Genomic DNA, 15,880 nt, shown 5'->3' with positions numbered 1-15,880 from the left:
CTAACGATGTCATAATACACGGGGCCGATACGACAGAACACGATGCAAACATAGAAAGTTTTCTCAAATGTTGTAGAGAGAATAATATCCAGCTTAACAAAGACAAGATTGAGTTGCGGAGTGACACTTTAACGTTCATGGGACATCAAATAACGAAAGAGGGTCTTGAAACTGGTCCTGAAAAAGTAAAAGTAATTATGAATTTTCCAACTCCAGACTCCAAAACTAGCCTCAGGTCATTCCTAGGCCTCGTGAATTATGTGTCCAGATTCCTACCTAATGTATGCAATGTCTTACACACACTTTATAATCTGTTGAAAAATGATGTACCCTGGTACTGGTCCAATGCACAAGAGCAGGCTTTTCGGAAAGCTAAAGGCGTGATAGCTGATAAATTTCTACTGGTGTCCTATGACCCTAATAAAGAGTTAACGCTTGAGAATGATGCTAGTGAATATGGTCTTGGCTCAATGCTTCTACAGGAAGGAAAACCTGTTGCTTTTGCAAGTAAGTCTCTAAGTGAGGCAGAGAGGAAATATGCACAAATAGAGAAAGAAATGTTGGCATTTGTCCATGGTCTTGAGAACTGTCATTATTACACATATGGTCGCTTTGTTAATGTAATTACAGATCACAAACCTCTTGTTAACATTAGAGGCAAGCCTCTGTCTCGTGCTCTCAAACGTTTACAAGCAATGCTAATGAGAACTCAAGAGTACCACTATAAATTATACCACAAATCAGGCAAAGGCATCCTCGTGGCTGATACCTTATCTAGAGCCTAGGTGGATGAACCCCGGAAAATCGTGCTGTCGATTCATAACTTGACTGACGCTCCTTTCAAACCAGGCAGGCTGTGTGAAGTTAGAGAGGCCACTGAGAAAGATGAAATACTGAGTCAACTGAAGGTAGTTGTTTTGAAAGGTTGGCCAGCTAACAAAAGTGATGTTCCTGTGAGTGTGTCACCTTATTTTAGCTACAGAGATGAGATAACTGTTCAAGATGGTGTGTTGTTACGGGGAGAGAGGGTTATAATTCCCACCACACTTAAGGATGAACTTAAATGCAAACTACAGTACATGCGGGCCATTCAGGAATAAACTCATGCCTGAGGCCAGGAAGCTGATTTTCTGCCCCAGCATGTGTTCTGAGGTTAAGCAGTACATAGAATCATGTAACATTTGTGCTTCTTCAGCTAGCAGACAGGCCCCGGAGCCACTTTACTTGCATGACGTACCAGACCGTCCATGGAAAAAAGTAGGGACAGACATATTCACAATCAAGCGTCGAGACTATTTAGTTACCGTAAACTCTTTCAGTCAGTTTATTGAGGCTGACAACTTGCCTGTGTCTGACTCTGAGACTTTTGTTTTCAAACTTGAAAGTCATTTTGCTCGTCATGGCATACCTGCAACTCTGATCAGTGATAATGGACCGCAGTTCACATCGAAACACTTCCAGCAGTTTACCCGAGCTTGGAACATCTCCCATGAGACGTCAAGTCCAGGCAATAGTTAGGCTAATGGAGCTGCTGAAGCAGTTGTGAAGACTGTGAACAGAATGATAAAGTGGTGTTTGAAGACAAAAGAAGACATGTACCTATGACTTCTAAACATCCGAAACACCTCACAAGAGGAACTGAACACGAGTCCTGCACAACGATGGGGAAGAAGACGCTGGTGCCCACAAATGATACCCTACTGAAGCCCAATGTTCTCTGGACGAAAATAGATGGCTTATGCAGAACAAGGAGAGTACTGTGACAGAGAGACACCAGGACCATAGATCGCTGAGATCGCTTTCAGTTGTAGAGGTGGTAAGGATGCAGCCTATTGACAACAAAACGCAAGAGTGGAAGGGGGCTACAGTCACCAAGAAGATCAAAAGAGAACCTATGAAGTCGAGACGGAAGAAGGCAAAAAGTACAGAAGGAATCGGCATACGACCCACAAGAGTTAAAAGAGACAATAAACCTCAAAGAAGCCTAGAACCTGAAATCCAGGAGGAGCTTGAAGGGAAACCAGCATGGTCTGAACATGGTGCAACTCCCATAGCAGAACGCTCCCTAGTAGAAGAAAAATACAGGACTAGAACTGGACGTAAGGTGACTGCCCTTAGGAGACTAGACCTATAGCTTGACTATATCAATGGGACTTATCTACCTGCCCATAGTGACTCTGAGATCTGATCTGAAAGCACTAACTATGTAGGTTTTGTAAACTATATACTGTACTTAGCATTAAGTCTTGTATTACCGTGAGTGTGTTTTTGTAACATTCTACAAAATAACTACCTATGCTAATTCAAGGAAGATACTGTGGGGTTTCGTGATGTTGTCTCGCACCCAGGATGGGTTGGAGAAAGGAAACTCTTTATGGTGGTTTTCTTATATAAATATATTGAATGTACAGTGCAGTTTGGTGCTGGGAAGTTGCTGCGTGGTTAGGAGCTTGGTGACTGGTGAGGGAGCTGGTTGGCTGAGGAGCTTGTTGGTTCGGGAGCGTGGAGTAGTGAGAGGCCTTCACGGCTAGGCTGGGGAGCTTGCGGAGAGGTGTTGCGTGGCTGTAGGTCGAAGAAGGGAGTTCACGGCGAGGTTGAGACCTTATAATAGCGGAGGTAGGCGTGGCTTGATAGCAGTGCCGGATTTAGACCTGTGGAGGCCCATGGGCAGCCTCTTTGTGGTGGCCCCCCTCATTATAACTACCCAAGAGGGTGGGGTGGCGAGTGAAGCGAGCCTAAACATCTGGGAGTTCCGGGGGGCGCTGTAAGCCCCCCGGGAAAATTTAGAAATTTGTACACTTCTTTGGAGAATTTTGAAGCCATATGCAGTTATATTGAGGAAATTAGAACATTGAGAAATTTTTAATTAACTGTATATTTATTGATAGTGTACAAATTCCCAACACACACACTCACACACACAAAAGTGAAACATGACTGGAGTCATTCATATGGTTTCAAGTCGACCAGCCCTGATATGTGGAGGCCCCCAGATTGTGCAGGCCCCTGGGCAGCTGCCCACTTTGCCCACTCCTGAATCCGGCCCTGCTTGATAGCTGACCCCCCTTTGTCAGACCACGAGGCTTTGGCTGGGGAACTCGACAAGGGATCGGCTGGTCAGCGACAAACGGCAGTTGCAGTTGTAGGGGAAATATCCACTACAATACCTTGATTTTAACCTTAAGAAAATCCTTTAATATCGATGTAATGAAGTATAGAACATATTATTTTATAATTTTTATTATTATATTGCATTTCTATTTTTGTTTGTTTCTTTGTTTGAAATTTGTCAGTACATTCTTTACCTTGAGGGGAAGCATGTTACGTGATGTAAGTTTAAATGAAGTGCGCTGCGCATCCCGATGTTCTTTTGTTATTGTTTGTAGAGAGGCACATGGCCGGCAAGTAAACCGAGGAGCTTGTAGGAATTCGTGGTATAATGTTGTCTAGCACTCAGGATGGATGGAAACTCTAAGGTGGTTTTCTTGTAAAATATAAGTTATATGATAGACAGTCTGGTGCTGGAGGTGCCATGTGGTGAGGAGCTGCTCAGTAGAGACGTTCAGTGAGTAGCGTGTTGAAGGAGGTAAATGTGCAGGAGCTTCGTTAGAGAAGATGTTGCCTGTTGCTGGCCTCCTGGTTGAATGAATGCTGGGCAGCGTGGAGCTTGCTGGAGGAGGTGTTACGTGTTCAAGAAGAATGCCAGAATGAATCTCAATGGAGAGACAGAGCTTATATACCCAGCAGCCGTGAGTCCTCTATGAGTCATATTGGGAAAACCCGAGAAAGTCGCCGGTCTTTTGGTTCCGTTGCTAGGTAACGGTAACATCTGGTGTCGCCGCTCGCTTGGTTGCTAGGGAAGATTGTAGCAGCTGGTGACGCCGCTACGCAGTTGTAGGGGAGACGTCCACTACAATACTCCCCCTCCCCTCCCGGCGCGGCGGGAGGCTGGATGTTGTCCGGGTTGTGTCCCACACATAACACATACCGGGCAGGTGTATGTACGACTCGACCGCTACGTGTAACAACTCCGTCTAGTGACACAAAACCTGTGGGAGAATTAGGAGGAGAAAGAGGGTTTGGGATTAGAGGAGGTTGTACAAGCAATGGTTGTTGTGCTCCTGCTGCTGCAGGGGCTGCGTCAGGAGGAGGGTCCATGGCAGGAGCAGGTTCTATGATAGAAGGGAGATCTATTACAGGTTCAGGTTCTATGACAGGAGGAGGGTCTATGACAGGAGCAGGCTGTACATGAGGGTGAAAAGAGGGTGCCCAGAAATGTCGTGGGCGTGGTGTTGCTGCCGGTGGTAACTGCGGGTAGACTGGTGCAGGCGTAGTTTGTTGATGGTGCTGCTGGGCTGGGGGCCCGACGGGTAAGGCGGCCGGTTTGACTCGGTCTATGCTGACGGTGTCATGTCTGCCATTCCGGATAATTGTCAGGAACTTTGCTGAACGGGTAACCACCTGGAAGGGTTCATCGTAGGGGCGTTGTAATGGGTTGCTGTGAGCATCATGCCTGACAAAAACATACTCGGCTGTGAGTAGTGCAGGAGGGATGTGTTCAGGGCGCCGAGTAGGCTGGCGTGGAGCAGTAGCTCTGAATGCAGAAACTGCTTGTCGTAGCTTTTGGAGTAAGTCGTGACGAACGGCTGGAGTGGTTTGGTTGGGATCAGGAGGAAGTGAGAAATCCCCGGGTAGCCGAAGGGGCTCGCCTAGTGTCAGATCTGCTGGGCTACAGTCCATATCCTCCTTGTGTGACGCACGGATGCCGAGGAGCACTAAGGGAAGCGCATCAGTCCAGCTGTAAGGGTCGTGCTGTGCCTTGAGTGCGTCCTTCAGCTGCCGGTGAAAACGCTCTACCATGCCGTTGGCTTGAGGGTGGTATGCTGTAGTGCGTTGTCTAGACGTGCCGAGGAACTGTAGGAGGTGCTGCCAGAGTTGTGACTCAAACTGTACTCCTCGGTCAGTGATTACGGTTGCGTGGGGGCCAAAACGGGAAACCCAACCGGACATGAAGGCGCGGACAGTAGTCTCTGCTGTAGCGTTAGGCATGGGAATTGCTTCTGTCCACCTGGTGAAACGGTTGATGCAGGTGAAGATGTAGGTGCTACCGTAGGATGATGGTAGAGGTCCCACGATGTCGAGGTGTACTACTTGAAAACGTCCTTTCGGAATAGGGAAGGTTTGTAAGGGGGCCCGTATGTGACGATGTATTTTGGAGAACTGGCAGGCCAGGCACTGGGCAGCCCATTTCTTAGTATCAGACTTGATGCCGGGCCAGACGACACGTTGCGTGAGGAGGCGCTGGGAGGCCCGCACACCCGGGTGGCTGAGACCATGGATGCGGTCGAAAACAGCGCGGCGGTGGACGTGAGGCACGAACGGTCTAGGCTGTCCACAGGATACGTCGCACCACAATTTTATCTTTGTGTCAGGAACAGGGAGTTCTTGGAGTATGAGGCCTGAGGGGGATGTCTTGTATGCTGCCAGGTCTTCGTCTTTCTCTTGAGCCGCGGCTAGCTGCCCATAATCAATGGGTGGAGATGAGGGAAGAATGGTGGATATACAACGAGAGAGGGCGTCGGCGATCTCGTTGTGGCTGCCTTTAATGTGTTGGACGTCGCTGGAGAACTCCGAGATGTAAGCCAAGTGGCGCAGGACACGAGGTGTATGTGACTGGGAAGCTGAAGCGAAGGCGTGGACGAGGGGCTTGTGATCAGTGAAGATGGTGAACTGACGGGCCTCGAGGAAGTGCTGGAAATGTTTGACAGCCAGGTATATGGCCAGGAGTTCTCGATCAAAAGCGCTGTACTTGAGGTGTGGTGGTTGAAGCCGTTGTGAGAAGAAAGCAACGGGCATGAAAATTCCGTTGATCTCCTGCTGTAAGACGGCGCCCACTGCAGTAGAAGAAGCGTCTGTTGTGAGAGTGGTCTGGGCGTTAGGTGCGGGGTGGGCCAGGAGGGTGAGGCGTGTAATGTGCTGTATGATAGTGGTGAATGCCGTAGTAGCCCCTTGAGCCCACATGAGAGACTTGTGAGACTTCTTTGGGTGTCCCTTGAGAAGGTCGTGTAGGGGGGCTAGGACGGTGGCAGCTTTGTCAATGAAGCGGTGGTAGTAGTTGACTAAACCCAGGAATTCTCGGAGTTTCTTCGCCGTTTCAGGTTTGGGGAACTCCCTAATCGCGGTTATCTTATGTGGTAGGGGTTGTATGCCACTGGGCGAGACTCTGTGACCGAGGAAATCGATGGCCGAGGTTCCAAAGACGCACTTAGCAGGATGAACTTTCATGTTGTTGTTCTGCAGGCGTTGGAGAAGGAGTTGTAGGTGGTGGCGGTGCTCGGCAGGCGTCGAAGATGCGACGAGGATGTCGTCAATGTAGACGGTGACAAAATCGAGGTCGCGAAGCATATGGTCCATGAACCTCTGAAAAGTCTGTGCTGCATTGCGTAAGCCAAAACTTATGAAAGTGTACTCGAAGAGTCCAAACGGAGTGGTGATGGCTGTCTTCTGGGTATCTGCCGGTGCTACTGGGATTTGGTGGAAGGCACGCTCCAAGTCGATCTTCGAGAAGATAGTCTTGCCATGAAGTTTGTGGTGAAAGTCCTGGACATGCGGAATAGGGTACCTGTCAGGTTTGGTGACGAGATTCAGGGCTCTGTAGTCGCCACACACCCTCCACTCGCCGGGTGTTTGCTTAGGAACCATGTGAAGAGGCGATGCCCAGGGACTCCTTGAAGGGCGAATGATGCCGTCTTGCAGTAGTTTGTTGAATTCTACTTTGGCTGTGTTCAGGAGCTCAGGGCGCAGGCGGCGAGGGCTTGAAAAGACTGGTGGTCCTTTGGTTTCGATGTGGTGGAAAATTCCCGATGTAGGTGGTGGGGGTAGGGAGACTCGGGGTGAGAAAAGCTCCTTGAATTCGTCGAGCAGGGAGGAGAACTCGTTGGAAGGCGCAAGACAGGTGATAGTGTCGGTGTGTCTGGCACGAGAACCCTGGATCTTGCGTGCTGTAGGCTCATGGATGAGGCATAGATGACTTGGTTTGACGCCGAGCTTGTGGAAGGTGAGGAAGTCGAAACCAAGGATGGGTTGAGACACGTCTGCTATTACGAATAACCAACGCAGAGTCTTGGGCAGACCGAGGTCTAAGGCGAGGGTGCGTACGCCGTAGGAGGCGATGGAGGTACCGTTGGCAGCGAACAGGTCATACGAGGGTTGCTTTGACTTGTCTCGTAGTGAGGGAGGGATGAGGCTGACCGATGAACCTGTGTCGATGAGGAACTTCTTGCCGGAGGTGTGGTCGGTGACGCGCAGTAATGAGACGCCTGGAGGGACGGAGGCTGAGGCGTCTCCCAGCCTCCAGTGTTGCCGTTTCCCGAATAGGTGCAATAGGGCTCACAGTTTCGAGCATTGCGGCCGAAAGTCTGGTGATACCAGCAGAGGGAAAATTTGTTGTGCTGGGGGTTGGCTGCTGTGTGTCGGAACTTGTAGGGCGTGGTGTGTGATTCAGGAACTGGTGCAGCAGCGGGTATGGAGGAGCAGAACTGCTCAATGGTGTCCATCCTGCGGTTCAAAATTTGCAACAGGTCCTTGATGTCTTGTGAGGTATTGCTCGGCTGAGGGGTGTTGACCCGGCTTACAAGTTCGATGGTAGGTACTGGTGTGACCGTGGCGGCAAGGGGTGCAGCAGCGCACTCGTTAAAAATTCTATCTGCCGCGGTTGCATATAGTTCTGGTGTCGTAGAGTAATCTACTGCGGACAGGATGTTGCGTACTTCTGTGGGTAGCTTTTGTGCGTGAAGCTGGCGCAGGATAGAGTCGGGGAGTCTGTCTGTGTGACGGGAGTTCAGCCGACACATCTCCTCCCAGAGACGTCCCGGGGTTGAGTTCCCGAGGGAGATAGAGGATAGATCTTGCAGGAGATTGGGGCTGGTCTGTTGATAACACGTCTTCAAGGCAGCCCGCAGAGTAGCGAATTTGTTGTCATCTGGAGGGTTGGAAATGGTTTGTGAGACCCGCGTGGCCACTTCCGTGGGCAAGGCACAGAGCAGGGCGCCATACTTTTGCTCGTCGGTCGCTCATGAGCCGGCGAGGGCTGCTTCCGCATGGTCTAGCCAGTCCTCGACGTTGTGGTTGAAAGTCGGCAGAGAGATCCGTCCGTCCTCCATCCTGTGTGAGTGCTTATCTCCGGGAGTCACCATTGTAGGAATTCGTGGTATAATGTTGTCTAGCACTCAGGATGGATGGAAACTCTAAGGTGGTTTTCTTGTATAATATAAGTTATATGATAGACAGTCTGGTGCTGGAGATGCCGTGTGGTGAGGAGCTGCTCAGTAGAGACGTTCGGTGAGTAGCGTGTTGAAGGAGGTAGATGTGCAGGAGCTTCGTTAGAGAAGATGTTGCCTGTTGCTGGCCTCCTGGTTGAATGAATGCTGGACAGCGTGGAGCTTGCTGGAGGAGGTGTTGCGTGTTCAAGAAGAATGCCAGAATGAATCTCAATGGAGAGACAGAGCTTATATACCCAGCAGCCGTGAGTCCTCTATGAGTCATGTTGGGAAAACCCGAGAAAGTCGCCGGTCTTTTGGTTCCGTTGCTAGGTAACAGTAACATCTGGTGTCGCCTCTCGCTTGGTTGCTAGGGAAGATTGTAGCAGCTGGTGACGCCGCTACGCAGTTGTAGGGGAGAAGTCCACTACAGGCTCTTCTCTCCATGTATTATTATCACCCTGCAACATCCCATTGCCTTGCCTGCTCGACACGTAAAAATTTCCTGCTCCATATTGTTAGTTACCATATTTCAAATCAGTTTCATTGTTAAATTTGTTAGTATATTACATATGTAGGTAACTGTATTCTTCTGAATGACTGGAAACGTCCTGAACATTGTATATACTGTAAAGTCATCTTATATTATTGATTGTAATTAAACTGATATTTTAAGCAACATTAGCACTATCTAGGTATAGTTATATTAAGTTTAAATTAGCAAGGGCTATTAAATACCGGGAACACTTTTTTTTTAATTTTGTGTGCCTTTAGAGCCTTTTAACTCTTTCATGATAAGATATAATATTAACCAACGTATAAATTATTTTTAATAACTTCCGGAAATATAAAAATACCAGGAATATTTGTTTAATATTATGTAATTTTCTGCAAACGTTTATTTTACTGTTATCTTTTGATTACCATTACTTTTTAGATTAAATTGATCTTTTATTTCCCATTTTAAGGTCAGCAACAGCGAATTCTCTAACGGGTCTCTGACGAAGGAGGTGTTCAATGGCTTCAGCTTCCGTGAGGTGATAATGTACGATAACAACCTGATAAGCGTGGAACCCACCGCCTTTGAGGATTCTTATGCCGAGTTATCTTTCTTCGAGTTTTCAGATGACATGGAAACCTTCCCTTTACGTAAGTTGAAGTTGGAGATGATGGATCATCTCAAGATTAGCCCCCAGTTTGTATTACCTGATTATTAAACACCCAAGCGATACCTGGGAGTGATTTAGGTGAGGTCATGTCAGGTTAGGTCATGTTAGGTTAGGTTAGATCATGTCATGTTAGCGTTAGGTCATGTTAGGATAGGTCATTTTACGTTAGGTTTGCGTTAGGGTGGTAATTTTTAAGGTGAAATAAGCTAAGGTCTAATCTGTAGATGATCTATGTGTTGGTATTAGACTTCAGTATCTCATCAGAGACAGATTTAAGACTTTGTAAAGCGAGTTAAGAAATTAAATCCTCAAATTTCACAAAAGGAAAGTTTCTTTTAGGGTTCAGCTGATCAACTCTTTTGATCTTAAGTGTATTTATTAGTAGGATGCAAAAGAAAATAAGGTGTAGTATTGTTCTCCACTCCCCTTCCTCCCCATCCCTACTGGAGCTGGATGCTATTTTCCCTGATGGAGGCGGGAGTGGTTATTGAAAATTTACGTCTCGCAAACTACACTGATCATTTATCCATCTACTTGATTCTGCACATTTAATTCCACGTTGGCAGCTCCTGATTTTCTCTCAGATATTCTTTTTTGTCTTAATTTTTTCTACATCACCATTTTACTCTCCGTTACTCTATTGTCACGAGAATTAGTTCCTTGGTTACTGTACACTCTCGTCTCCCCTGCAACTCGGAGGAACCATAATAATTTCGTAACCAGACATGGAATCAACAGTTACATTAACCTGCCATATTGCAGCCGGTGATATGTCGGATTTCACGGAGCTGCACGAAGTGGTGATGTCAGTGAACTGCTCGAGCATCCCTGATCTAGTGTCACCCAATGTTATCTCGCTGTCCGTCAGATGCTGGAATGAAGCTGAACTCAAGTCAACTACCTTGAGCTTCACTAACTTGATGACACTTCACCTGCACGACTCTTCCCTCACCACAGTAAGTGTTCCTGCAGCGGTTAATGTTCCTTGGGGATAAAACGAGGCACCAGACGACACCATATTTTTTGTTCTTGATTGTGTTCTGCTCAGCTTCTTTTTTTTGTATTTAACTGTTCAGGGGATTAATTATCACTATATCAATTAAACAAAAGAAAGAAAAATGTATGTTGTTGGGTCACCGTTGGTGTACAAGGAGATAAGCTCTTCAGGGGACAAAAAGCTGGAATTTGGAGTACAGTACAGTAATGGCTTGTCCTAAACACTGATGAATTGAATTAGTTTTGTGTCGATAATTACTCACCACCTATGATTGTGTGATTTGTGTGATAATCTGAATGTTCTTAAGTACTGTAGATGAAAAAGTTAATTTCCAGCCGCCATGATCTCGAAAATTTAATGTTGTTCAATGTGAGTAAGGCGCATGGACCGGACGGAATACCCCCTCGTGTTCTGAGGGAGTGTGCTGAAGCGCTGGCCCCTATACTTGCTCGCCTCTTTCGCCTCTGCCTCAAAACCCAAACTTTTCCTTCTTCTTGGAAGCATGCCTTGGTTCATCCCATCCCGAAGAAGGGTGACCATTCTAATCCCTCTAGCTATCGCCCCATTGCCCTAACTTCATCCCTCTCTAAGATTTTCGAAACTATCTTGAACTCCCATTTTCTCCGTCACCTTGAACGCCTTTCTCTTTTGTCGTATCACCAGGCGAGATCTACTGGTGATCTGCTCTCCTATTGCACTCATCTTTAGTCATCCTCTCTTAGGGATTATGGGGACACTTTCGTCGTGGCCTTCGACATCTCCAAAGCATTTGGCAGGGTATGGCACAAGTCTTTGTTATCTAAACTTCCCTCTTTTGGTTTCTCTCCCCCACTTTGTTTTCTAATCTCTAGCTTCCTTGAAAACCAATCCATGGCAGTTGTTGTCGAGGGATCGATCTCTCGCTCTTTCTCAACCAATAGTGGTGTTCCACAGGGTTCCGTTCTTTCACCTACTCTCTTCCTTCTTTTTATCAATGATTTACTTCACACTACAACTAATTCTATCCATTCTTACGCTGATGATTCTACTTTTCACTCTTCTTCATATTTTCCCCTTCCTCCTAAATCTCAAACTAAATCTATCAATGCGGATCTGTGCAGCATCTGAATCGGGAGGTACATACTTGGTTAAGTTCAATAGTAATAAAACTCAATATTTATCAATTACACTTTGTAAATTAGACGATCTCCCACCAATTACATTTCAGGACGCTATCATCCTGCCAAATTCTGAAAAAGACATGTTAGGCCTCACCATTTCCTGCAAAATGTCCTGGAAATCACACATCCTTAATATAGCTAAAGCTGCCTCCCGAAAGTTGGGAATGCTGTACAGATGCCGTAGCTACTTTACTCCTGAGCAGTTAGTTGCTCCAAGTATATAAGGGATTCATTCGTCCTAACTTGAAGTACTGCTCTCATATCTGGGGTGGCTCTTCTTCTGTCCAACTATTAGATAGGGTGGAATCAAAGGCATTTCGTCTTATTAACTCTCCTCCTTTAGTCGATAATCTCTCTTCCCTTTCTTTTCGCCGCAATGTTGCTTCACTCTCTCTCTTTTACAGGTACTTTAACGGGCAATGTTCGGTGGATTTGGCATCCTGTGTACCGCCGGCAAGGTCGTGGGCTCGTAACACAAGTCTTGCCCGCGGTGCCCACCGTTCCTCTGTGGATGAATGGTCACACGAGAATAACCCGTTATAGTACATCCTTCTTTCCTCACACAGCCAAACTGTGGAATGCTCTGCCTTCTTCTGTGTTTCCATGCTTATACAATCTGTCTCACTTTAAAAAGCTGGTTTTCCGGCATCTTCGTGGTGTAGATTAACACAGTATGTTCTTTTTCTTCTCTATTTTCAATTTCTTTCTGTTCTTTTTTTTCGCCCCCCAGTCCCCGTTGTGGGTCGTTTAACCTGTGTCCGGGTGGGCTAATTCCCGTAAAAAAAAAAAAAAAACACTTGCTAATTAAAATGCATAGAGTACGAATATTTTGGTAATAAAATTACTTTGAGTCTTTCCGTAGTAAGTCTACAGTGCAACTAAACCGATGGCACAGTGGTAATACGTGTATCTTAATATTGTGTTCCGGTGTTCGAACCCTGGACAGACGTGGGCAGGTGTTAATACGATCAATTGTTTCCTTGATGTAAGGAGGAAGACACTAGTACAGCCACTGTTCTGGCACACTTGAGAGCCAGTACAGTACATGATCAACAGTATTGTACGTAAGAGACACGTGACCGACTGACCGCCCCAGTGGTAAAGTGGTTAATGGCTAAGACTAAGAGACCGTAATTCAAAATCTGACAATATTACTGAAATTTTTGTCGCTTTTCATCATAATTGTAATATTTTTGGGTAAAATTATAGTTTCGGTCATGCGGGGAATCTTAGGAATTTAACTATATCAAAGACTTTGAACAAGTAATATTGGTGGTAATTTTACCGTTTAAAATACTCGAAAAAATATCAATTTCCTACGGAAATGCTGCAGAAGAAAAGTGTCTTAGAATTGTTTAAACTACTGCCTCCAATAATTAAATTCCTAAGATTCCCCGCATGACCGAAATTATAATACTTAGGTCTATAGTGTAATCGTTTCGGTCATCCAGAGAATCTTAGGAATTTAGGTTAGGTTGGATATAGTTTCTGAGTTCTGTGGCTTGGGTAGATTAGGTTGGAAACTTGGTTAGGTTAGGTTAGGTTAGGCTAGGCTAGGCTAGGCTAGATCAAAATCATTCAAACACGTCAAAAACTCGGAAAAACGTATGGATTACTCGAGGGCTCGAGTCTCTGCCCAGACACAGGTGAGAAGGGTGTTGCCCCAGTTTCTTCTTGTACTAACACTGGATAGACCAACCACCCGAACGGCCAGTAAGCTTATAAATGGCGAAAATAATAAAACTATTGTAAACATGAAGATTTTTGCGGAACAAAAAAGTATTTGTCTCCCCAAAACTCTGACTGCTGTATCTTCACCACAGAAAATTTAATATTCATGGTAATACTCAATCAATTTTATTTTACCCACCTTAGTTTTTTTAAAACAGAGAAAACCGATCACCTGAAACTACGCTAGATAAATTTGTATTCAATAAAATAGTAATACAACTTCAGTGTTTCAACTTGTACTGTGCTGCCTGTGCATAAACATTCACAAAGCAGGTATACAATGTACTGTATATAGACAACGTAGGTCTACAATGTACTGACCATGGACAGTGCAGGTATACAATGTATTGACCTTGGACAGTGCAGGTATACAATGTACTGACCTTGGACAGTGCAGATATACAATGCACTGACCTTGGACAGTGCAGGTATACAATGTACTGACCGTGGACAGTGCAGGTATACAATGTACTGACCATGGACAGTGCAGGTATACAATGTCTTGACCTTGGACAGTGCAGGTATACAATGTACTGACCTTGGACAGTGCAGATATACAATGCACTGACCTTGGACAGTGCAGGTATACAATGTACTGACCTTGGACAGTGCAGGTATACAATGTACTGACCATGGACAGTGCAGGTATACAATGTATTGACCTTGGACAGTGCAGGTATACAATATACTGACCTTGGACAGTGCAGGTATACAATGTACTGACCTTGGACAGTGCAGCTATACAATGTACTGACCTTGGGCAGTGCAGGTATACATTGTACTGACCTTGGACAGTGCAGGTATGCAATGTACTGACCTTGGGCAGTGCAGGTATACAATGTACTGACCTTGGACAGTGCAGGTATGCAATGTACTGGCCTTGGACAGTGCAGGTATACCATGTACTGACCTTGACAGTGCATGTATACAATGTACTGACCTTGGACAGTGCAGGTATACAATGTACTGACCTTGACAGTGCATGTATACAATGTACTGACCTTGGACAGTGCAGGTATACAATGTACTGACCTTGACAGTGCATGTATACAATGTACTGACCTTGGACAGTGCAGGTATACAATGTACTCAAAAACAACAAACTACACAAATCAGATATAGTTTTAAGGTGATTAGGTTAGATTATCATTAGTATGGTAAGGTTAATTTAGCATTAGAGTGGTTAGGTTAGCTCTAGGATGGTTGATCTTAAGGTGAAATATGCTGTAGGGGGGGGGGGTAATCCTCAGGTGATCCATATTTATATACAGTGGACACTAACCTATTATTCATATGTTGCAGATAGACCCAGACAGCTTTCAAAATTCTCCCAAACTTCTGACCGTGACCCTCAATAGAAATAATCTTGATGCTATCGTCGAGCTGAACTTCGTAAACCTGTTAGAGCTCGACCTTAGTGACAGTTGTCTCGAGGACATGCCACACATTTTAGGTAAGTTGTTTTTTCCTTTTTTGCACTTAGTTATCACATGCATACCCTGAGACAAAATCAGATTCAAATAAATTACTCAGAAAGGCTGTTCGCGGCGGGACAGCATCAGACAGAGCGCCACATAATAGCAGTAGCATAGCACGAAGATTCCACCTGAGAGATATTCAGTGAAAGTAGTCATGCAAGTTTAAGATAGGTTCAGCAAGTTCATATACAATGCAGATATGTAATTTAGTATGCATATATACAATGCAAGTACTATAGAGTGTACAGTTGGGGACTTTTCCAACTGTTACAGTCAGCGTGGTCAATCCACCCTCTCTGCGAGGTGTGAACCTCGGGAGTATTGACTCGTGAATCAGAAGCATTCACATAATCTAAGGATGATCGGGGATGGCCCAATAAATAACAGTTGCATTTACTTATATTGAACATGGCATCAAAATATTAATCATGTATAATAGTCCACCAATGCGTGTTTCTTGTCTATTTGTAACACACCGGGACAGCTCCTCGCGAAATATATCATCAGATTACTGAATAAAGTCGGATCATAGGAGGGAGGGTCGAACATGAAAATCGTTGGTATTAAGCCTACAAATATAACATTGTTACACGAATGGGATTTGTGCATTTGGCCTCTTTACACCCTACAAAACACCCCTAAAAGAGGGTGGGATAACTTCGTTGGTGACTGACTGTCTAATGCCTCATTGTCGTTAATTTTTCTGGTTTTAATTTCGGGTTACCCGATTAAGAAAAAGGTGACTGCAAATATTTCATGGATCCCACAGCGTGTTGTTATCAAGTTTCATAAAAATCGGTAAAGCAGTTTTCTGACCTCACGGGCGTGTGCTTTGGAACATAAGGCAAACGCTGGAAATTCGAGGGGCACATTGTCGTTAGTAGTAGGGGTTTTTTTTGGGGGGGGGGGGGCACATCATGTTAGAATCAAAATTTTATGTTTTCGTGATCGAAGATCTCTATTACTCCTAGGTGCAAAAAATTAGTAATGTAGCATGCCTGTATCATAGCTACAATCTTGATGAGTTACCGAGTCACAACCAGATGAACATAATACCTGTATAATTATAATCTTAACGTTTCTTATA

At 45.4% G+C, this 15,880-nt stretch overlaps 1 protein-coding gene across 1 annotated transcript in view; it reads left to right on the top strand.

The window, feature by feature from the left end:
* The window catches only part of LOC121867251, a 53,689-nt gene that overhangs the window by 23,650 nt on the left and 14,159 nt on the right, over positions 1-15,880 (top strand). The window contains exons 4-6 of the mRNA XM_042367111.1: positions 9,227-9,407; positions 10,190-10,383; positions 14,618-14,768. Of these exons, the coding sequence (XP_042223045.1) occupies positions 9,227-9,407; positions 10,190-10,383; positions 14,618-14,768 (526 nt within the window). The remainder of the gene's footprint in view (positions 1-9,226; positions 9,408-10,189; positions 10,384-14,617; positions 14,769-15,880) is intronic.

The sequence above is a fragment of the Homarus americanus genome, unplaced genomic scaffold, assembly GCF_018991925.1.
Source record: "Homarus americanus isolate GMGI-L3 unplaced genomic scaffold, GMGI_Hamer_2.0 scaffold6317, whole genome shotgun sequence".
NCBI lineage: Eukaryota > Metazoa > Arthropoda > Malacostraca > Decapoda > Nephropidae > Homarus > Homarus americanus.
Note: the sequence above shows the minus strand (reverse complement) of the source record. Positions and strands in the feature narration are given on the sequence as shown.